The sequence below is a fragment of the Sceloporus occidentalis genome, unplaced genomic scaffold (genome assembly GCF_023333645.1).
Source record: "Sceloporus occidentalis isolate IW3139 unplaced genomic scaffold, rSceOcc1.0.p SCAF_1, whole genome shotgun sequence".
NCBI classification, from domain to species: domain Eukaryota; kingdom Metazoa; phylum Chordata; class Lepidosauria; order Squamata; family Phrynosomatidae; genus Sceloporus; species Sceloporus occidentalis.
This window is the reverse complement of record NW_028316981.1, coordinates 178,131,208-178,155,650: the sequence shown is the minus strand read 5'-3', so window position 1 is coordinate 178,155,650 and position 24,443 is coordinate 178,131,208. Positions and strand designations below refer to the sequence as shown.

The 24,443-nt window shown below is 40.9% G+C and overlaps 1 protein-coding gene across 1 annotated transcript in view; it reads right to left on the bottom strand.

Moving 5' to 3' along the window:
- Positions 1–11,261: 11,261 nt before the first annotated feature.
- The window catches only part of LOC149322843 (uncharacterized), a 110,723-nt gene continuing 97,541 nt past the window's right edge, over positions 11,262–24,443 (bottom strand). The window contains exons 18-20 of the mRNA XM_089483875.1: positions 23,937–24,047; positions 14,393–14,512; positions 11,262–12,833 (exon numbers count right to left, since the gene is read on the bottom strand). Coding sequence (XP_089340001.1) covers positions 12,372–12,833; positions 14,393–14,512; positions 23,937–24,047 — 693 coding nt within the window. The 3' untranslated portion in view covers positions 11,262–12,371. The remainder of the gene's footprint in view (positions 12,834–14,392; positions 14,513–23,936; positions 24,048–24,443) is intronic.

Genomic DNA, 24,443 nt, shown 5'->3' with positions numbered 1-24,443 from the left:
GGGTGCTTCAAAACCTACAAGTTCAATCAAGGAGCCTCCTGAAAGTATGCCACCAGCCAAAGGTCCACCAAAGCCCACCGCCTTAATCAAGGAACCACCCAAAGTTGTGCCACCAGCAGAGAGTCCTCCAAAACCCACTGTCTCAATCAAGGGCCCTCCTGAATCTATGCCAACAGCTGAGAGTCCGCCAAAGCCCACCATCTCAATCAAGGAACCACCAGAACCCCCACCGCCACCTCAGAGTCCTCTAAAACCTTCAGTCTCAATCAAGGAGCCACCCAAAGCCATGCCACCAGAAGAGAGCTATCCCAAACCCACCATTTCAATCAAGGAGCCACCAGAACTGACACTACCACCCCAGGGTCCTCCTAAACCAACAGTCTCAATCAAGGAGCCATCCAAAGTCATACCTCCTGAAGAAAAACCTCCAAAACCCACTATCTCAATCAAGGAGCCACTAGGACCCACACCACCATCCCAGAGCCCTCCAAAACCTACTATTTCAATCCAGGAGCCACCCAAAACAATGCCACCTGCAGAGAGTCCTCCAAAATCAACAGTCTCAATCAAGGAGCCACTCAAAGCCATGCCAACAGCTGAGAGTCCCGCAAAGCCCACCATCTCAATCAAGGAACCACCAGAACCCCCACCGCCACCTCAGAGTCCTCCAAAACCTACCATTTTAATCAAGGAACCACCAGAACCCATACTACCACCCCAGAGTCCTCCAAAACCCACCATTTCAATCAAAGAGCCACCAGAACCCATACCACCATCCCAGAGTCCTCCAAAACCCACCATTTCAATCAAGGAACCACCAGAACCCATACCACCACCCCAGAGTCCTCCAAAACCCACCATTTCAATCAAGGAACCACCAGAACCCATACCACCACCCCAGAGTCCTCCAAAACCCACCATTTCAATCAAGGAGCCACCAGAACCCATACCACCACCCCAGAGTCCTCCAAAACCCACCATTTCAATCAAGGAACCACCAGAACCCATACCACCACCCCAGAGTCCTCCAAAACCCACCATTTCAATCAAGGAACCACCAGAACCCATACCACCACCCCAGAGTCCTCCAAAACCCACCATTTCAATCAAGGAACCACCAGAACCCATACCACCACCCCAGAGTCCTCCAAAACCCACCATTTCAATCAAGGAACCACCAGAACCCATACCACCACCCCAGAGTCCTCCAAAGCCCACCATTTCAATCAAGGAACCACCAGAACCCATACCACCACCCCAGAGTCCTCCAAAACCCACCATTTCAATCAAGGAACCACCAGAACCCATACCACCACCTCAGAGTCCTCCAAAACCCACCATTTCAATCAAGGAGCCACCAGAACCAACCCTACCACCCCAGCATGCTCCTAAATCAACAGTCTCAATCAAGGAGCCACCTAAAGTGATGCCACCTACAGAGAGTCCTCCAAAACCTACTGTCTCAATCAAGGAGTCACCCGAAGCAATGGCACCAGGTGAGAGTCCTCCAAAACCTACTATCTCAATCAAGGAACTGCTAGAACCCATACCACCACCCCAGAGTCCTCCTAAACCTACTGTTTTAACCAAGGAACCACCCAAAGTGATGACACCAGCTGAAAGTCCTCCAAAACCTACTGTTTCAGTCAAGGAGCTCCCTGAACCCACGCTACAAGCCAAAGCTCCGCCAAGGCCCACTATTTCAATCAAGGAACTACTTGAACCCAGACCACCAGCCCAGGGGCCTTCCAAACCCACCATCTCAATCAAGGAACCTCCTGAAGCTATGCCGCCACCCCAGGGTCCTCCAAAACCTAGCATGCCATTCAAAGAAACACCAAACTTCACTTCCTCAGAAAATGGGCTGCCAAAATCAACTGTCTCGTGATTCAGTGAAAATGCAAACTTTATCTGCCGAGCAAAAAGATCTTCCAAAACCTATTAGCTATCTTATGATATGGGACCCTCACACTTCACCTCCACCAGCCTATTTCCTGATCTCAGCAACACTTCTTTCCTACCTGGTGATTTTCTAAATCCAAATGTTTTTATTAAGGGGAGTTCAAAGCAAAGCGGGAATGCCAGAAGGTTGTTTTGTTTTGTTTTGTTTTGTTTTGTTTTGTTTTGTTTTAAAAAAACAAATTATGTCCTTTGAGTTAACAGCATCATACTCACCATGGATTAATTAAAATAAACCCTAAACATTTTCTGATCTAAATCCATTACCACAGCTGCTGCTGTTTAAAATACATTGTGTTACATGATTAAAAACTGTCCACTCATAACAGATGTTTTCTACATGAAGAGAATCAGAAAACAAATGGACCTACACTGATAATAAACACAAGATAAAGAGTAGGCATGTTCTTAATTTATTGTGAAATCCCATAATATCATGTAACGTAACTATAAAAATCTTGTTAAAGGATGCAAGACACTATCGCTTCAATTTAAAATATATATATATTATGTCTTTCACTTACTTAATATTATTGACCAAACAACAGAGCTTGAAAATGTTATTTTAAAAATCAGCAAGCTGATTGATTCTCATTTGTTTTTGATATTTGCTAGTTGTAAGTAACAAATGTTGTGATGTCTAAGTATGTTCCCCTCGATCCTTTTTTTTTAAATAGTAAAATATGGCCAACCCCTTCTCAAATTCCCCTGAAAGTAATATTGAGCTATATGTAAACATTAATCATTGAAAACACATGAAAAAACAATTCCTAACATCAATGGCGTTCTCATTGAAATGTTTTAAAGTTATAATGTTACTGCTTTCAAAGGGATCTGGTAGCACTTTTGAGACTAACTGTGCAAAAGAAGTTGTAGCATGAGGTTTTGTAGACTTGGTCTCTTTCCTCAAACGCACAGAGTAGACCAAGTCTATGAAAGCTCATGCTACAACTTCTTTTGCACAGTTAGTCTCAAAGGTCCTATAACATTCCTCTGCATATTGATATTCCAGGCTAATACCACTATGTCACTGGATGTTACCACTTGTTACTTTTTCGATAATGTAGTGATGTTTAACACATTACTTGTAACCTCTGGAAATATAATTAATATTAATAATGAAAAAAAAAACAATAAACTTGCAAACCTTTTTGTTTGTGTGTGCGTGTGCATGTGTGTGCGCGCGTGCAAACAGATACAAGTATCATGGATGATAAATATTATCATAGACATGTGAATGCGCCTGTTTTATGGATAAGACGCTAATGAAACTTGCACGGATGTGTTTTAATTTGAGCTAAGCTACCTTGGGTAGAACATATTGGGAGAACAGCATGATAAGAAAATAAAAGAGAAAGGGAAAAAGGAAGGGAAAAGAAGGAAAGGAGGAGGCTGCTGATCTTATAGGAAAGGAAAGGCAGGTGCATTATTATTATTATTATTATTATTATTATTATTAACCTTTATTTATAAAGCGCTGTAAATTCTGTCTGAAAGCACATCACTTCCACATTTCTCTCCCCCAGGCTGAAACCATCCACTTCTCTATGGTCTGATACCTCCTTTTCCTACTGGGATATAACTATGGTGAGGGGACCTCCTTTTGTGTGTGTGAGGGGGGGGGGGGGGTTCGGGCTATGTGGCCATGTTCTGGAAGAGTTTATTCCTGTTTCACCAACATCTCTGGCTGGCATCATAGCCACATAGGGCCTTATCACACTAGAAGAATCCCAAACAGAAAGAGGATTTTGACTGTAGAAAAAACCTGCAAATGTGTGAGGTTTATCACATGCATTTCTTCAAAAGTGAAACAACGTGAAAATAAAACAAACGTAAGAGGAACAAAAATGGCAGCTTTTTACTTTCAGGAAGTTCCAAAAGTAAAAAGCTGCCATTTTTGTCCCTCTTACGTTTGTTTTATTTTCGCGTTATTTCTGGTCTGGCAAAAACGTTGTGTGATAAACTTCCCACATTTTCAGGTTTTTTCTCCTTTAAATCTACTTTAAATCCTATTTCTCAGCAGGATTCCTCTAGTGTGATAAGATCCATAGCCCAAAAAAACCCCATAAAAACTATGGGGGATGCCGGCCGTGAAAGCCTTCAACTTCACATTGCACCTCCTACTGTTTGACAGTTGCCAGTCAGTGCAAGGATATGGAACTCTGCGTGCAAAGCTAAGCACACACACAGGTAGGTTCTCAGCCATTTTGTGAACTGTGTAATATAACATTACTAGTATTCTTTCTATGTGTAGTGAGGTTAAATTTTTCCTGTAGAGGATTTCCTTCACAGTGACAGTCAGCAGTGCGATTCAGGCTGGCTTTGTGGCACATGTGTAGGCTTCTACATAGGGTTGGAAAAATAAAATAAAAAAGTGGGGGGATAACTTGTGAGCCACCTTGGGTCCCTTTATGGGACAAAGGCAGCATTAAAATAAAATAAAATAAAATAAAATAAAATAAAATAAATACCTGGCTTCCTTACCTTTGATGGTTGGGTAAAAGATATCATTTCAGCAAGTGTTGGTTGTTAGCTGGTTGCACCTGGGAAAATGTCCTTTTTCACACAATCATTAAAGGTACAGGAACTGTCTCCAATTTTTAATATGGCAACTCTGTATTATAGTTATAGCCTTTTGTAGATCCAGTTGTGAAACATTCACCATCTCTGTGCTGGAGGATTATGTCAGCCTCGTACTACTCCCATGTCTTTTTTTAACTAGCACATTTGCCTCTTCGTGGACCTGAACTGGTGCCATAACAAACAACAAGCACTCTAAGGCCCCATACAAACAGGCCAAAATAAAGCTGATTCGGTTCACTTTGGAGGTATGCTGTTTCAATGATGCATGCATCCGAAGAGTCTGGAAGCCGTGCCAAAGTCATGCTCCAGTCCTTAGGAATGGAGCATGGCTTTGGCTTTGGCGCGGCTTCCGGACTCTTAGGATGCATGCATCATTGAAACAGCATACTTCCAAAGTGACTCGAATCAGCTTTATTTTGGCCTGTCTGTATGGGGCCTAACCCTCCAGCTCTCTGCTTTTCCATCACTTTTTGGTTCAGCATCACGTAATCAATCTTCACTGGTTCCCCAACATTCTACTTTTAAGTCTACTTTATCTCATTGCTCTCCAGTTTCATTTATGCTCCAACTGAGACTGAAAGGCATTAGCCATTTTGTTATTCTTCCTCTTTAGTCCCTCCTTTCTTTAACAAGACTCTTCTCCCCTTCCTTCTGCCTTGCCCATTTCGTTCTTCCTATACATAGGCTTTATTAGCTAAATACAGTGGGCCCTTGGTGTCCACTGATGTTTGGTTCCAGAACATCCCATGTGGAAATCCCTAAATAATCAGGTTTCATTATATACAATAGCATAGTAAATTGGTGTCCCTTATATAAAATGGCAAAAATCAAGGTTCGCTTTTTGGAATTTATATTTTTTGGAATATTTTCAATCTGTGGGTGTTTTAATCCATGAATAAAAAATCCATGGATATGGAAGGCTGACCATACTTTTCCTTCACATAAATTGAGCTGCTGTGGATATTCTATTACTGAATTCAGAGATGAGTACAATTGGCCCTCCACATTTCCTCCTTTGATCATTGTCTTTGAAAACATTCTGTGAAATTACAGCATCTCAGCTGAATGGGGGTCAGGAGCTCTACTGCTGGTTTGCTGGTTGGTTAGTTTGTTAATTGCTGTCAAATTGGCATCAACGTATAGCGACCCTATGAATGTATGTGTGTCCATGCCTTGAAGTTGCCTGTTGACATATAGTGACCCTGTGAATTTCATAGCATTCTCGCAAAGAATTACTCAGCAGTGGTTTGCCAGTTCCTTCCTCTGAAATATAGCCTACAGCACCTGGTATTTGTTGGCATCAACTGCCCTGCTTAAATCTGTATACTCAGGGCTGTGGCTTTCTTGATTGAATCAATTTATCTGGCACTAGTTACACTCCATTAAATAATATTATTTCATGGCTGTTGAGCTGTTGGACCAGTAGCTCACATGTGGTTACAGTGCCTAACGGTGGTAGACTTTTGGAATAAGATAACTGGCTTTCCCTCCACTGAAGAAAATAATATATGAATAATTATATCCTAGTGTAGCTTTACTATTAACTATTTTTTGAAGGAGGTGATGAAAATGCTCTACACAAAGGTCTTGTTGCTATATTGTAGGGGTCTGCATGGTTAGAAGTTACAAGAATGTGGAAGACTCTGGAAGATCTTTTATTTTGTACATGGGGAATAGCTGGTTCAGAAAGAGGTATTTTGCAGGACATGTGGCCCTCCAGACCTTGTTGGATTACAGCTCCCACTATCCCTGGCTAAAACTGATGTAGACTGCAATCCATCCATATCTGAAGGGCCATCAGTTACTAATCCCTGTTAAAAGGAGCATCCAAATTACAAGTGGCAGAAAACAGGATGGATTTGGTGCCAGATAGTGGTTAAAATCAGGCTTGGCATAACAAAAGTGGACCTTCTGTGGAATCAACATTCTGTAAGAATTTCTAATTTTTGCCTATAGTCCTTTTGAGATTAACTGTGCGAACAAAGTTGTAGCATAAGCTTTCATAGACCAGAGGCATCTGAATAAGTAGGCCAAGTCTGAAAGCTCATTCTACAACTTCTTTTGCACAGTCAGTCTCAAACATGCTACAAAACCCCATTGTATACTGATATTCCAGACACAATCAAGTTTCTAAATTCTTTGCCTATAATGGCATTTAATATGCAGGGTTTTTAATGCAGTAGTATTAGCTAGGATATGTTATTATCAGAATCATAGCAATCACAGAGGAATTTTGACCTTTCCCTCCACTGTTATGCTCTTGAGAATATTTTTAAAGGTTTTTGTATTAGGAGGGAGTGCTGCATTAGGCCTAAAGGTATTTGCAGTACCCTTAGGACCAATGCAATCCCATGCTTATCTTTTGGTTGAGCTTTGAAGCAACAAGTTCTCGGTGTGTGGTGGAGTCTCTTTAGAGATTTTTAAATGGACGCTGAATGGCCATCTGTCAAGGATGTTTTGACAGTGTTTTCCTACATGGCAGGGGGTTGGACTGGATGACCCTTGTGGTCTCTTCCAACTCTATGGAGTTTATCACACGTGGGGAAAATCAGGGGTTTAAACAGGCATTACCCAGTGATAGTCACGTGATCACGGTGAAGATTTTAACACACATCGCAATTAAAGATGACCTATCCCAGGAATAACCAGGGAATAACCAGCAACTAATCATTTACAGGTTATTCCCGGGATAAGGCATCTTTAATCTTGATGGTGTGTGAAAATCTTTGACGCGATCGTGCAACTATTGTTGGATAATTCCCATTTAAACCCCCAATTATCCCTGTGTGATAAGAGTCCTATGATTCTATGGAGTTGCTGGTTTGCAAAACTTTATCCTATGGTTTGTCTCCCAGGAAAGTTGCCATTTCTTCCAAATAGACTTTGGCTCCATCTGATGGCAGCCTTCTAGAAGAGGACTTTGCAATGATGGGGAAAGGATGATGTTGAACTCCTTCCTAGTTTAAGTGCTGTGGACTATATTTCAGAGAAAGCAAATGGCAAAACCAGATTTGAGTATTCCTTGCCTAAGAAAACCTTGTGAAATTCATGGGGTTACCATAAGACGTCAGGCGACTGGAAGGCATATACACACTAAGCTGACCTCAAACCCAAGCCTCACATCATGTTCCAAAAGCGCATGCACTGCAACATTTCATATGTGAAAACTGGAACACAAGTGGGCAAGCAAAATAAGTCTGTGGTGAAGATAAAATTACTAAGGAAAAAAACCACACAAGCCAAGAGAAGCTGCAGCAGATTCTTTTTGCCTGAGCCTACTGGAAAGGACAACTCAACCCCTCATTCCTTCCTCTTCTTCCAGTGGAGTTAGTTGTGTGCTAACTAGATTATCATTTTGAACTGAGTTTGCAGGAACTGCAGTGAATAAGGAAAAAGAAGTAAGAGTGACAGAGGACAGCTTAAAAGGCACTGAAAAAGTGGGACTACAGAGGATAAATCAGGACTGCCTGCCAAATCAGAACAATTTGAGGGTATGCAAGTACAGTGGTCCCTCCACATTTATTGGGGTTTGGAGTGAAGGACCCCCATGAAGGTGGAAAAACAGCAAAAAAAAAAAAAACCCCACTATTCTTTTTATCTGAGAGAACACCTCTCTAGGAATCTCCAGGTCCTCCAGTGCAACTCTATGGTCAACATCTGCCAAAGGTTGATCATAGAATCATGCCGGAAGACCTACAAATGCATAAAGAAGTGTTTTCTCTAGGAATGTCTAGGTTCTCCGGGACAACTCTATGGGCAACTCTGGCAGAGCTGTGCTGGAAGGCCTAGAGATTCCTAGAGAAAACATATTAATCAAAATTGCAAATAATCAGTTCTGCAAAAGTCAAAGGAGGAAATGTGGAGGGTCAAATGTACTCTGGTCTGATTTCAGTAATAGAATATTCACAGCAGCTCAATTTATGCCTAGAGATTCCTAGAGATAATAAACCTGCAAATAATCAATCTACAAAAGTCAAAGCCACAAATGTGGAGGGCCAACTGTATAGTATACCTCTGCATAGCAATTTTGTCCTACTGGGGGGTTTTGTTGTTGTTGTTAACCAGCCTCAAGTCAATCTCAACCTATGGTGACCCCTGAGTAAAACATCTCCAAGGTCCATGTCCTCCATTGTTCTGCTTACTTCCTGTAAACTCATATCCATGACCACCTTAATAGAATCCATCCATCTAGCAAGCAGCCTTTCTCTTTCTGCTTCCCTCCACCTTTCCTAGCATTACTGCTTTTTCCAATGAGTTATGCCTTCTCATGATGTGACCAAAGTACGACAGCCTTGGTTTTGTCATCTTGGCTTCCAGGGAGAATGACTGGCCCCAGAGATGGGGAACATGTGGCCCTTCCAGGATTGCTGAATTGTGACTCTGAACATCCTTCACTGCTAGATATGTTGGTTAGTGCTGTGAGAGGGAGTGCAGTTCAGCAATTTCTTGAGGGCCACTGTTGGCTACCCCTGCCCTACATGTGAATGGGCACTTTTAAAATTTTGATATCTAGTGGTTCTTTCAAGAATGGAGTATACAAAGGAAGAATTTGGGTCATTTAGCAACAAATGATGACATTTAATTAAAACTGTTGAAATGTCATGAAGCAAGGTACTAACAAGTGCACTTACTTTCTCTCACTGTGGCATTCTTTCTCCATTTGTTCACCAATGTGATGCCTTTTGTAAAATGTACACTCACCTATTATTTATTACTTTTTTCCTAACATAGTGTATACAGTATGTAGTTCAAGTATGTTATTTTGAAGGGGGGTGTCAATTGTCTAATGTCTACAGGTATTACACATTTGACTCTTATTTACTTAAGTTATTGGTGATAGCTGTAACCTAAGTCATCCCTCTGTATCCATGGATTCAAGTATCCACAACTTGAAACTATCAAAAATATATACAGATTCCAAAAAGCAAACCTCAATTTTGCTATTTTATGTAAAGGACACCATTTTACTAAGCCACTGTATATAATGGGACCTGAGCATCTGTGGATTTCAGTATACATGGGAAGTCCTGGAATCAAACCCAAGGGGATACCAAGGGCCTAATGTATGATATGATTTTTAAAGGAAATGTACATATAATCTGTGTGAAAACCACAGAGTTCAAATATTTGCATGTGCCAAGACTGTAAGTTTTTTAAAAAACTTTAGGGTTGTTTCTACTTGCAGCCACTGACCTCGGTTCACAAAGTCACTCCTTATTACCACACTTTCTTTGGGTGTCTTTATTTCCATCTGAAGAGCTCCCTGGGTATTTTCGTAGGGCAACAATAAGCATGTTCCCATTCTTTAGTTCTGGGAACTGCCACTGTCATACATAGCATATTCTGTAGAGTCAGACCCTTGTAAATCAGATTCTTGTAAGGTTTCTGGCTTGTTTTGACAATACGCCCTTCAGCACACAAAGTGATATCAATCCCATAAGATTCTTCCATTCCATCCTCTACCCCAAATACAAAATATATCCTTGCCTTTTTTTACTGGCAGCCAAAGTTTCCTCCACTAAATAAAATGACCCAGGAGCAAATGAAATTTTGCTCCAAAGTAAGGTACTTGAGGAACATGTTGTGACCTCCACCCTGGAACACAATTCCTCTTTCAAAGAAGTGTGCCTTCCTGACCCATTCTAAAGGAATGGGTTCCTTCTACTGCCATTATGGGCCCAAATTTCAGCAAGGGTGGGTATGCACACATGTGCCGAGTGTTTTGGGGAAGAAAGGTTAATCTGGTCCCCAACTGCCCAAGTTACCAACTTCTGCTGTAGAATTTGCATTCAGCAATAACCATACTGCACTGATTCTCACCATTTTATCCAAGAGGTTGCTCTTGGACTTCTTGCTCCATCTAATGAAGATATTTCTGTTCAAGGTTGTTATTATTTTTCATGCCACTGGTATAAAAAAATCTCAGATTTTGATTTTAATATTTTGGATTGTTGGCCTGAAACAACAACAACAACAACAACAACAACAACAATAATTATTATTATTATTATTATTATTATTATTATTATTATTATTACAGAATTTGTGAAATAATTTTTAGGTCACTTTGAATATTTAAGAAAAACCCAAAAGGTTAAATCATAGCTTTAAAGGAATGAAGAAATGGTCCCTAACCAGGAGATGCCCTCAAGGGCCCTACCCCTCCCTATTACACTAAATAAATAAATGGCCCATCTTTTCAGGTCCTTTTTTGGGCATGGACACAACCCCAAAGCTGTTCAAAAATGCACTGTTCAGCTTGTCCAAAGTCCAAAAGAGGTAAATATGAAATAAAAGGGATGTCTGGATAGATCGTGGAAAAGGTCAGAAATGCAGAAATAAAACAAAAAGTTTCAAAGAATGCAACTGGGCATCTTGCCACACACACAAAATGCTTACAGTTGTCTGACAACAGCTAGCTTTCTTTCCACAAGGCTCAGGCCAACCGACGTCTTCCTCTTCTGTTCTCACAGCCATTATGCCCAGATCATTCTCTGCTGCTCTTGATGCTGCAGAAAATCCAATCCCGAAACTCACATACTCAGGAACTGGAACTGAGACTCAGCCAACCAAGCGTAAACCATCAGCATGAGGCACTGGCAAGTAAGAAAAAGAGGGGCTGGTCTACCCCCACAATTTAATTAACTGCTAACTTTGATTATTACTGCCAGTGGATCAGAAGATTCTTAACTATAAGAAAAGAGATGGAGACCATAACAGACTTTGCTCATTAGATTTTTTAATACATTAAAAAAAATAGAGACCAGTTCTGATTTGATAACTCTTTGAGGGATAAGCTAATACTTTCCTTCTGAGGGAAAAGGAGGACAAAGGGAAGGGAAAAAGTGATTGCAACAGGCATGAAGGAAAGGCTCAGGGGCACTGAATACTTGCTGCTGCCACCAGTCACACAGAAGGAAGATGCAAAAAAAAACCACGGAATTAGTAAGTGACATACAGCTATGGCTTCTGCAGAACTTCCCTGAACAGGACATGCTGGAATCTCACAACATATAGAGTGCTGGCATCTGACCGTGAGCAATATCCATCCCATCTTCCCTGATCCCCAACCTCCCAAAACTTTCTGGTCTTCAAACGGAATTAACCATACAAACTCAGCAACCTCGAAGTAAAGAAAATACAATCCAAGGCAAACAATTCAATAGATGTATTCTGGGGAAGGAAGAATATAATAGATGTATTCTGGGCAAGGAAGGGGCAATTTCTCTACCAGAGGGATTATTCGAGAGAAGGAGATCCTACTCTTACATTCCATCCTTCCCATATCTGGCAACTATAACTATGGTCCCCAAAGTCACCAAGACAGTGGTATAGTTTCGAGAGAGTGGGCCAAGCAAGTGAAAGAAACAGAGAGAAAGGTCCGAGCCAGTCCATAGGCCGCCTTTCACACTCCTGCCATTTCAATATGTAGTGGTATTTTGCCAAGGTTTTGAAAGTACCAGGAACTGGCAATGAGCACAGGCTGTTAAGATGTGCCATGGTACACAATGCAAACTCTCCAACGGAGATGAGTGAATGACTGAAGCAAGTCAGGCATCTGAACTTAAGCTTTTCATTCTATGTCAAAATGAAGAAGCAGAGCTTACCAGGAGCATGTGAGAGAGATATGGAGACAGAGACAAAAGACAACAAGAGAATATGACTTTCTGTGCCAAACTATTGAACAAGAAGGAAAAAAATATAAAGCTATTTACGGCAAGGAATAACGATTCGGATATCCAAGCCTTTTCCAGTGTCAAAATAAAACTTCTGTTTTTCAGTGTCCAACAGGGTCAGGTCCTGTTTCCAAATCCCTCCCTGTTTGGTTCTCAGCAGGCACCACTCCCTGATGGCCAAGGGTTGAGCCGGCACTGTGGGCAGCAGCCCGAATACACAAGAACATCACAGGCCTCAGACCGCTCACCAGCGTGCCAGCCTGCTGGCCAGCCTGGGCAAAGCCTATAGGCTTCCAGGTCACAGATAAGTTCCACCACTTCATCCACAGTAGTCAGGCGGGCAGGATGGCTTGCATAGAGTTCATGTTCAGGGGGCACAGGCATGTCTTGCACCACCACATGAAAGAAGAGGCCTGGACGGATGTAAATGACAGCCGCTGACATGGTAGAGTGTTTTGATCGCTGTACAAGTCGCAGGTTGGGGCTGCCAAGTGGGGGCAGGACCTCCCAATGGGCAGGGAGAGGGATCTCATTCAGCTCAGCCAAGAACTCATGTAGGACACTGTCCAACTGGGCAAGGGGCTGCATGTCACCCAGGCTGTAGATCTCCATTATCTAAGGGAGGACAGATAAGAGGATGCTAGCATTAATACTCGCCCCTATCCCCACTGCAACATGCTAACAACATGCTCCTCATGACCTGGGAAATGCCGTTTAAAGATACCCACTTTTGATTTCTGGCTCAAAATGTGTAATCTGAAGGGACAAGGAGGTAACATGTAACCCTCCCCAAGCCCAATTACACAGACAAACACAAGTAACTCCAGAAAGGACCCTCCTTGTGTCCCATCAGTCAGGACAAAGCCTTGTGGGAGGATGTGGAAGCAGGCCTTCTCTGCTGTGGCAGTTATGGAATACTGTCCCCTCAGGGACCTGACTGGACCCAGAGCTGCAGTCATTTCAACACCATGCAAAAACATGGTTATCTGCTACATATGGGGGCATTACATTGTTTTAATTGCTTTTAACCTGTCTTGTTTTGATGCTTTAATATGTTTATTAACATTTATTTATTTCCATCCAGCATATGGAATTAGACTCTCAGCTCCATACATTTCTAGTTCTGATTTTATATTGCTCTTGAAGAAAACCATTGAAATACGCCAAAATGTATTGGGCTTTTTCCAAAATAAAATCAGCCATCCACTGAACAGTTGGAGATGTGCCTCCCTTTTTTCTTGTGGATTCCATTGGGTGCTCTCTATTTTTTGTCTCTTCTTGACTGTTACCTGATTTTTTAAAAAGACAAAGCTCCTTCTCTTACCTCCCCAGGCTTTTAACTTCCTCTATGGCTGCAATCCTAAACACAATTGCTAGGGAATAAATCCCAAAGAATACAGGGAATAAACATGTATGGGATTATGAAACAAATGAACAGGTTGCTTACCTCTAACTGTGGTTCTTTGAGTGATCATCTGTATATTTCCTCCTTCTGTTATTATGTTTATTTGCTACCCTTTTTAATTTTTTTAATTAGTTATTAGAAATATTGAATTCAAGGCCGACATAAACATGTTTAAAAATAATCAATCCATCTAAACTGAGATTGTGGTTTTGTAGACAGACTGAATTTATAAAAAATATACCACTGGTGTTTGTAGGGGCATCTGAGTGTCAATGCCATTTTCCATCAAAAAAAACCCTTAATGACCCAGATCCTGTGTGTGGATAACACCATACATGCAGTACCAGTGCCCTCACACTGCCTTACACTAGTCAGCACTCAGTAGGGCCCCTGCTGCTGTTTCTTAGCAGTGGTGAGGGAAGGAGGGGAAGGAGATTTGGATCATAAATAAGCAGTTGGCCTCAGCTTGGCTGGAGGAAGAAATAAGGGTGAACTCTCAAGGTGCACCTATCTTTTCTTTCTCTCAAGAACCTAGAGCTGCCAGATCTTCATGGTGCGGATTGCCTCCCCAATTTCTCCCCTTCCCTCTGATGAGAAGAAGGAATGGGGACCCCTCCCAATAACTGGTGGAGGTGTGATGTGTTTTGGATAGAGTGCAAGGGTAACAAAATAACCCTCTGTGTCCCATCCAAAAAAGGGGATTTATGCATGCATAGTTCATTAATAGATTGCTAACCAGTATCAAGAAGACATCAACTTCACCACTCACCACTGGGGGCCGTATTTGCTGAGGTTGCTCCACTTCATCATCATCTTCGTCATCAAGAATCACCACTTCTGTGCTCTGTGGTCCCTGTGGCCTCTTAAACTGGGGGAGACCTGCTGACACCTGCAGCGACAAGTTTGGTAGAAGGGGAAAAAAAGGTTCAGGGAGGAAAGCATTGGAACCAACACCAAGCCAAGAGAGAAACAAAAGTGTTCTCTAACCAACTGTAATTCCTTCATCAGAGCCTGTCTAATGATGAATTTGTGATGGTGGAAACCTCTCAGTTGTTCAGACTTTCCCATAACACACTGAACATTTCAGTACTTCAGTACTTTGACAATGATGACTTCTATAGATGCCATCCCCATATCAGATAGCAAGTCTGCTACTGATGGAAAATAGTGAACCAGGATTCCTGAGTTCTGGCTTCTATAGCTACAATCCTAAACACAATTACTAGGAAGTAAATCTCAAGGAATACAGGGAATAAACATGTATGGGATTATGAAACAAATAAACAGGTTGCTTACTTGTAACTGTGGTACTTTGATTGGTCATCTGTGCCCTCACACATATGGGTTTTGCACCATGCAAAGAGCACCAATGGAAGCTTTCAAAGCTGAGTAGCTTGGCAGGAATCACTGCCTATCATGTATGCTCCAGCCCACCAAGCTACCTCTTCAGTTTCAAGTCCACAGAAAAAGAGGGACCTAAAAAAGAGGGGAGGTAGGGATGGTTGTGCAAGAGCACAGATAACCACTCGAAGAACCACAGTTACAGGCAGGCAACCTGCTCTTCTTCTTTGTAATCTCTGTGCCTCACACTGAAACCTTACCTGTGGAAGGAGGGTCAGGTCACAAGAATAGAAGAATAGAAGAAAGAACAGCGCAACCAAAACTGGCATCCATCCTAGATCTGCACTCCAGACAGTAGTGCTGAATAAAGGTTGAGGGCTGTGACCAAGTGGCAGCCTTGCACAAATTAGGAAGCAAGGCTCCATGTAGGAAGGCAGCTGAGGAGGTGTTCAGCCCTGGCAGAGTAGGCTCTGAGACCCATCGGTACAGGGCATTTGGCCATCTCATAAACTAGGCATGTGGTCTGAACAATCCATTTTGAGAACCTTTTCTGGTGCCTCCATGGCAAATAAAGACTCTCTGAGAGGAGAGGCATGCAGTCGAACAAAGCGCGGCAAACATCAAGGCAATGAAGTGACTTCTCCAGAGGAGATTGTGGGTTCGGGTAGAAAGTTAAAAGCACAATGTCCTGATTGAGATGGAACTGGGAGACCACTTTAGGTAGGAAGGAGATGTCAGGTCGGAGGACCGCCTTGTCATGGTGGAACACAAAGAAGGGTAAATCACAACGAAGAGCCGTGATCTCAAAAGCCCTCCTGGCAAAGATGATGGCTTCCAAGAAGGCTGTCTTGAGCATGAGAAGGTGAAGATTGGAGGATGCCATTGGTTCAAAGAGTAAACATCTCTGCTGAGAGAGGGCCGGCAACAAGGAACACAGCAGAGACAGAGGTGTCAATACAGGTGAGTGAGGCCCTTCAGAAACCTTTTGACAATTGGGTTCATGAAGAAGGCACAACTGTCATTCGAGAGCAAGTGAGACTGTCATTTGTGAGCCACAATTGCAGACAGATACACCCTGAGAGATGGAAAAGTGAGTCCACTTTCTCTCAGGTTGAGAAAGAATTGTAAGACTGTTGACAGCCGGGCAGGAGAAGATGGTTCAGATAGGGAATTGGCGAAAGAACAAAACCGTCACCATTTATAGTTGTAGGCTCTCTTTGTGGAGTCTTTTCTGGTCACAGAGAGGACCTGAAGATGTTCAGGACCCATTATAAGCCTATCCTCCATGCGCAGAGTTGGAGAATAAGAAGGTCAGGGTGTTGGACCTGGCCTCTGAAATGTGTGAGGAGGTCTGATTGGACTGATAAAGGTCATGTACTGAGATTGTCTCAGCCAAAGGGGAGCTACCGGGATAGCACTGGCCTTGTCCTCTGCCAGCTTCACTTTCACCCTAGAGACCAGCGGAAATGGAGGAAACACATAGAGGAGGTGTCTGGAGGAATCCATCTCCTAGGAATCCTTGGACTTGTCTTGCCTGGGTGCAGAATTGTGGACATTTGGTGTTCAGGTCCATCACAAGCAATTCTATCACTGGCTGACCCCATCAGATTGTGACAAGATGGAAGGCTTCATCCAACAGTGTCCATTAATGATGGAGGAGAGACACAGCAATGTCCAAGAAGAGGAAACCAGCAACCAATCGTCTAGGTACGGAAAGATTTGGATGACCAAGCTTCGTGGATGTGAAACAACTATGGCCATGTGTTTGGTGAACACCCTTGGGGCTGCAGACAGTCCAAATGGGAGCATTCTGTATTGGTACAGTGCATCTCCAATCGCAAAGCAGAGAAATTTGTGATGTTGAGGCCTAGTTGTGATGTAGAAGTACAGATCCTTCAGATCTATGGATGGAAACTAATCGTTGACTCTCAAGAAAGGCAGAATGGAGTGGAGAGTGACCATTTTGAGCCTTTTGAACTTGATGTAGCTGTTGACCTGTTGAAGGTCCAAAATGGGCCAGAGACTACCATCCCTCTTAGGAACTGTAAAATAACTTGGGGGGGGGGGGGGAATCCAGTGTTTGCCCCAGAAGAGGATATGCGTTCTATGGCTTCTTTGTGAAGAAGGCTGTGGATCTCTTCCATGAAAGGTAGAGAAGGTAGAAACCGAAGACGGTGGTTTCTTTTTCTTCTTTTTGTCCTTGGCCAGAGGCACCACAGTCATGGAATCCACATGGCCATCCTGTAAATGAGGACGCTTCTTTAGGTCCAAAGGGGCCAATACAGATGACTGTACCAAATTCAATATTGAACAGGTTGTCGGTACTGAGGTGGACGGTACCAAAGAGACCATTGGTATTGGAACGGAAGGCACAGACGATGGTGGTTGAGGGCATTGTGGCTACTTTCCTAGGTTTGGAGAGCGGAATGGTAGATAAAGTGGATGTTGCAGAAAATGCAGTTGAAACTTTAATGTATTGCTCCCAACAAAAAACTTTAAGGTCTTCTGCCTGATTCCTGACAGCCTGGGCAGTGAAGCCCTTGCAAATCGAACAACATTCAATGTCATCTAAAGATTTAACTAGTTCTTCAATGTTGTTCAATGGATCTTCTAAGAATATAACTAAATCATCGGCATATGCCTTTAACTTATAGCTTTGATTTCTTTTTGTCACTCCTTGTATTTTTGGGTTTTCTCATATTTTTATTTAAAATGTCTAATATCATGATAAACAGTAAGGGTAATAGGGGACAACCCTGTCTTGTTTCTTTTTCTATTCCAAAAGCTTTTGTTTTTTCCCCATTCACAAATGTCTGTGCTGGTTGCTCCTTATATATCTGCTCTATCCATCTCAAAAAGTTATCTCCAATATTGATCTCTTTCAACAATTCTTTCATAAAAGCCCAATTCACATCATCAAACACTTTTTCTGCAGCTATAAAAGCCAATGCAGCTTTCTTTTCGTTATGACATTCATAATATTCAGTGATATGCAAGACTGTTCTATGACTGTCCCTCATCTGTTTATTCGGCAAAAAACCATTTTGATCCTTATGAATTGCCTCTTTCAAGAATTTTTTCAATCTCCCTGCCAAGATCAATGTTAAAATCATTATTCAATAGTGTAATCAGCCTATAGTTTTTCAGCTCACTTACATCTTTCCCCTCCTTGGGAATTAAAGAGATGCTTGCACAATTCCAGGAGTCCGGTTTGTCTTCTCTTAAAATACTATTACAGTGTGCCCGCGTTATACACGGTCCTGAGCGTACGCGCTCAAGCCGCAGGGCACAAGGGGCAGCACATCCCATTCAAATGAATGAGTGTGCATGCCCGTGGCGCCCTGTGCACCTCCGCACCGCAACGCACGAGCCTCATTGTTTCCAATGGGGCTCGAGCATAGGCAGAATTCGCCTTATCTGGCGGGGTCCGGAACGGATCCCTCACATAAGGCAAGGGCGGACTGTATATACTTTGTTTAATGGTTGAATTATAATACTTTCTAGCTTTTTATAGTAAATTGCAGATAAACCAGCTGGTTCTGGTGTTTTCCCTTGTTTCAGTCTTTTTTATACTTTCTACTATTTCTAAGTTTCTGATCAGTATATTCAGTGTTTCTTGCTGTGCTTTTGTTTATTTTGTAAGTTTTTGTTTTTTCAAATATTCTCTAATTCTGTCTTGATTTTTTTACTCACTTTCTCCTCTTTCTGTAAGTTCTTATAATATTCATAAAATATCTTTTTTACTGAATCTTGATCTTTATATATTTTCCCTTTGTACATAATTTCCATTATCAGTCTTTTTTCTTTCTTTCTCCTTAATTTTTGTGCAAATCACTTTCCCGGCTTATTTGCTTCTTCAAAAAATATTTGCCTACAAAATTTAAGTTTTTTCTCCACATCTTTATTACCAAATGTAATTCTTTTTATAATAATCCTATTTCCTTCACTAGTTTTTTGTTTGATGGCTTACCTCTTAGTTTCCTCTATTTTTCCTGAATTTCTTTCATTATTCCTTGCATTTTTCTCTCTTGCACTTTTTCTTTCTACTCCTAATTTTATAAGCAAGCCTCTTATTATCGCTTTGCTTGTATCCCATAACGTTTTGGTTGCTATTTCTTCATCCTCATTTTCCTTTCAAAAAACAGATTCAGTGCCTCCTTAATTTTTCTCTATATTTCAAATCCAGAAGAGGAACTTATTGTGTCTCTATCACTAACTTAGATGTTTTCTCTAAATCTTGAGTTCTATTCTTCAACTCCTTTACATCTTTCATTACCTGTATTACTCATTGACATTTATCCATCTTTTCTCCTAGCCTATCTCTTCCTTACATCTGCTTTTATCTCTACTCTTGTATCTTTGTTTTTTCCATCTTGAATCTTCTGAATTCCTCCAAAAGCTGACCTATCTGTGATCCCATTTCTACTGGTTTTTCTAAAGGCTCCAATGAGGGCCTTCTTCCTTTCCTAGTGATGGACATTCTACTCATCCTTTTGTTCACCTATCTCTTCTGCCCCCACCCACCCAGTCACATACACAAGTTTCTATTTCTATTACTTATGCTCTAATTTTATCTCTTTCCCTTTTTTTCCTTTATCAACAGATGCTTAAACCAAGTTTCAAATTTTTCACCTGTTCCAGTTTTACCAAAGATGAAAAACACAACAATATACCATCTACTTCATATTTTTCCATCTGTTACACATATCCCAAATATCACACTTTAAACATTCATCATTTTCTCCTTCAATTCCTTTTGGCTTTATTAATCCTTAGAAACCTGTTACTAGCCTTATACTGTAAAGTTGCCTCTCCATTTTCACAGAGAATCTGTTCCGGACCCACTCACCCCATCCCCTACAAAAATAGAAAATTGCCAATATTCAAGCTCCATGGCTCGAATGGCGGCATGCACCCCATTTTGTCCCTCTCCATTTGCCGCCCGTGAACGGTCCACAAAAATGGAGAGGCTGTTGCTATTGCTGTTTTGTATTTTGCATTGTACAGAATTTTTGCTGCCAGGAGAGAGTTAGATATTGTTCGTTAGATTAATATGTTATGTGATATCTTAACTATTATTAAGTCATATATTTTGGTTTCTGTATTTTCTATACTTATTCTGCTTTATTATTATTATTATTATTATTATTATTATGTCACTTAAGTTTCATTTGGTGGGGAGTATACTTTGTATCTAATGCTTTTGTTGTAATCCGCTTTAATTTCATGAGAAAAAAGCAGAATAGAAATAAATTATTATTATTATATCTATTTCTATATCTCTATTTTCTTGCCTCCTCAAAAATATCTTATATAAACTCAGCTCTAAACAAACATGAGCTCCAATCAGACCTGGAAAAAAGACCATATTTTCTAGATTATCAGCTATTGTCTCTAAAACCGCTAAAACCTTCCTCCTTCCCTCCTTTGGGTCTTTAATTCTTAATTACCAAACTCTTTTCTCCTTCTTATTCAATGTCTTTTCTCCTTCATTTACACCTCCTCCTTTCCTTTTTTTTCCATTTTCTTCTGTTCCTTCTTCTCTTCCTTTTTCCTTTCCTTTCCTTCCCTTCTTTTTCTCCTCTCTTCCTTCCTTCCTTCCTTCCTTCCTTCCTCTTTCCTTTTCATCTTCACCTTCTTATGTTTTCCTTTACTCAGTCCTTTCCAATGTTGTGGCTGTGATTACTCAGTCTTTTCCAAAGCTCAGCTTCTCCTTTACTTAATTCCCTTTTCTTAATTCTTCCTTAGTGTGTTTTCATCTTTCTCTCAGTCCTTTTCTCACTATTTTGTCTTAATCAAACAATTTCCATAAGTCTCAATCAGTCTCCATTTGTCTGTTTTATCTTGTCTTGTTTGCTCTTAATCTCTTAATCCTTCACTGAACATCTGTTTCTCTCAGTTCTCTCTGTCTGTTTCCCTCAGTCCTTCCAAATCTGTCTTGTCATTTCTTCCTTCTACTTTTTGTCCTTCAATTTACTCTGTCATTGAAACTCACAAGTATTTCAGCTCTCTCCCTTTTTAAGGCTTTTTTGTCCTCTTTCTCTGTTGTTCATCTTCTCTCCTCTTTTGTCAACACACATCGATCTTATCATATCTGTTTACTACAACTCCCAGCATCCCCACTCTCCTCTGCCACTCCTATGCATTCCCTCCGATCTTCTCCCATTGCTTTCCACCACTCCAAAATGTTGTTCTCAGGCAGCAATTTTTCATTCAGTAAATGTCTTCTCTGTTTTAACCAAAACAGATTTTGCTTATTTTGATGCTTTTAAACATAAAGATTAAAAGTGGCTGTTGGTCGCTATTGTGCTGACCCAAACTGAAGTTATAGGTGGCTATCTGTATTGGGCATGGCAGCTCTCCAGTTTCCTCAACTCCTTCATTCTTAGCGGAGAAGAATTTCCACTCTGCCACTCCTGCAAATGTTGGACAGAGCCCCCAATGAACCCTTTTCAGTCCCTCCTTACCGGGGGAGTCTTTTAACCAGCTTTGTTTGTTGGATTTGGCAGTTAACCTCCACAGAATAGCTTTATTGCTGAGAAGTTTTAATTTAGAATCATTCAATCAATCTCCCATGCTGCTGTGACAAAGGAAGAAAACAACAATCCAGAGAAAAAGACATAGGTGGAAATCTTTCAGATGTTGTTGGACTGCATATCCCAGCAGCAAAAACTGAAGAAATAACAGGACCATACTAGGTCATGCAAGTTAGATTGTGCCAGAGTAGCATGACATGTTTTAGGAATGTGGGAACATTGGAAGTTTTAGAAGAAAGCAATAATTATTAATTAAATAAATCAAAATTAACTAATTAATCAACTGAAATTCATGAAACTTCTAATATCTATGAGCTTTCCAAGAAAAAAAATTACATTTATGCCCAACTGACACAAAAAAGACAGGAGACTATGAGAAGGTGTGACATGAAAATAACCCATTAATACAACTGGTACAGCAAAACGCCATCATACATTGGTTAGATTTACTGCAAAGGTGATTCTTTGTAATACTGTGTTCCTTAAGCAATGACAGCTACCATTACAACTTGATAATGAACCTGATGAATTTAGGTTAATCATCAAATATCAGAAAACTGGAAAAGTACCAAATCTGGGGACTCTTCTTTACTGAAAGTACATAAAGAACCAACCAAACAAGCAATGCAGAGTACTAAAGTTTCAGTGTTACAAGACCCTAGGAAACAATACATCAGGCGCTCTTGCATATTTGTTACTGTTGTGTGCCTTCACATCACTTATGACTTATGACAACTCTAAGGTCCAAAACACATTGATGAAACAATCCTGTCTGAGACCGCTTTTAACTGCTCTGGCTCAATGCTAGGGAATTCTGGGAACTGTAGTTCTGTGAGACATTGACCATTCTCTGACAGAGAGCTCTGGTGCCACAATAAACTACAATTCCCAGGATTCTCTAGCACTGAGCAAGGACAGTTAAAGCAGTCTCCAACTAGATAATATCAGCAGTGTGTTTTGGACCTATGGCTGTTTGAACCTATCACAGGGTTTGTTGAGTTTGTTACCATCATCACTCAGTGGGTTTTCATGGCAGAGAATGGAATCGAACTCTGATCTCCAGAAGCATAGTCCAACACTCAAACCACTACACCAATCTGGTTCCCTTTCATACTACATACCATATACTACTAATCTATAAATCTAAAAAATTATGCCCAAAAATTGACCCCAAAATCCTAGGCTGACTTATTTATGGGTCAGGACGGTAATGTGATAGCAGCTCTTTCAGATTTCCCCATGCGGTTTCTTTCTGTCCTGAGCCAAGCAGATAGAGTTCTTAGTGATTGATTGATTGATTGCTGTTTGTTTAACAGTCCCTCTCCCACCTGTGCGCTTCACTGTCTCAGGAGTTAAGACTGAAACACTGAAGTTTCGTATTGATTGCTGCTTCCCTCTTGCCACTTGCATACACACACTGAAGGAGCCTCCAAGTTTTACACTCAACCTATCCACAGGTCATGTCAAAATCCATAATTTTGGCCACAAAACTTGCCCTCAATTTATACATGAGGTTGACTTATAGTTAAGTATATCTGGTAAACCACCTAAATTGCCATGGTTCCATCCTATGGAATCCTGGGATTTGCATTTTAGGAGTATTCAGAATTCTCAGCCTCTCACCAAACTACAAGACCTAGAACTCCCTAGGATGCAGCCATAGTGATTAAATCATAGTCCTATAATTATGTAAAGTAAAAAATCCCCCATTGTGAGCAGTCTGCTAATTTAGGACCATTCACTACTGAGAGATTAGAAAACCTGAACAACATAACACTCTTTACACCTGGCATCAGAATTTCATATATATTTGCAAATTTGGACCCATAATGGACCAAAAACATTCAAAAGGTTCTGATGGATTCCCATCTCCTTAATTCCAAGATGGATGAGTCCTATGAACAAATAGTGGGACTTTCATTAGTGCCCCTACTCCAGCCTGCACATTTCACACCATCTCAAGTGAGGCCTGCTTTGCCAGCATTGTGGCCTTTTCAATGTGAGGTTAAAACATTTCTTAACCCAATGGGATATGATTGGCCAATATTAAAATATCAGCCTTTGTGGTCCTTTCCAACTCCAGGATTCTATGAAAAACGTCTCACTGTGATTTGTTTAGTTTGATGAAGGACATGCTGGTTTACAGTATTTGTGTGTGTGTGTGTTTAATGTTTCTATATTGTTTGTAAAAGTCTTTTCTAGCAAGAGGCATCCAAGAAACAGAACCACCAGCAGCAGAAATAGCAACAGGTTAAAAGGAGATCTATTTCAAGAAAAGCTGTAATTACCATATCTTCCGCTATTAGTAATGGGGGGGGGGAGTGGGAATTGAGGGATAAAGAGAATACGTAAAGAGATTGATGAATTTGTAAAACCTTTTTTTATATTTGTAAATTTCAATTTTAAAAAGGAGATCTATTTTAATATGTGACTTACTGGAGAGTCATTGGAAGGCCGACGGTCTCCACCTGGTTCTACATGGTCCTGTTTGATTTTGGGAGAGGTGGCAAGAAGGGGATTGACAGGAGGTAATCTGGTGTCTGATTCCTGTGAAGACAAGTTAACTTCTTTAGATTTTCCCAATCATGCACATGGTGTAAAACTGTTCCTCTTGCTTCAGTCCAACTGGGGTAACTTATTTATATTTTTCTGACATTAATAGGCTGTTTTTCATTTTTCTAAAAAAAATCCCAAAGTGATTCACAATAAAAACACAGACAATATAATAGTAACTAAATAGATGGAAAGGTTAAAACAATAACAGCAATAAAATCTGTAAAACCATTCATTAAAAATGAAGTGTAACTGATAGAGTTAACAATGGGGAAAATTGACAAGAAAATGCCTGGACAAACAGATAGGTCTTTGGTTAACAGCAGAAACACTTGTCACAGGGGAAATGTTGGGGAAATACCAGAAGAACTTTGTACGAGGAAGATTAGG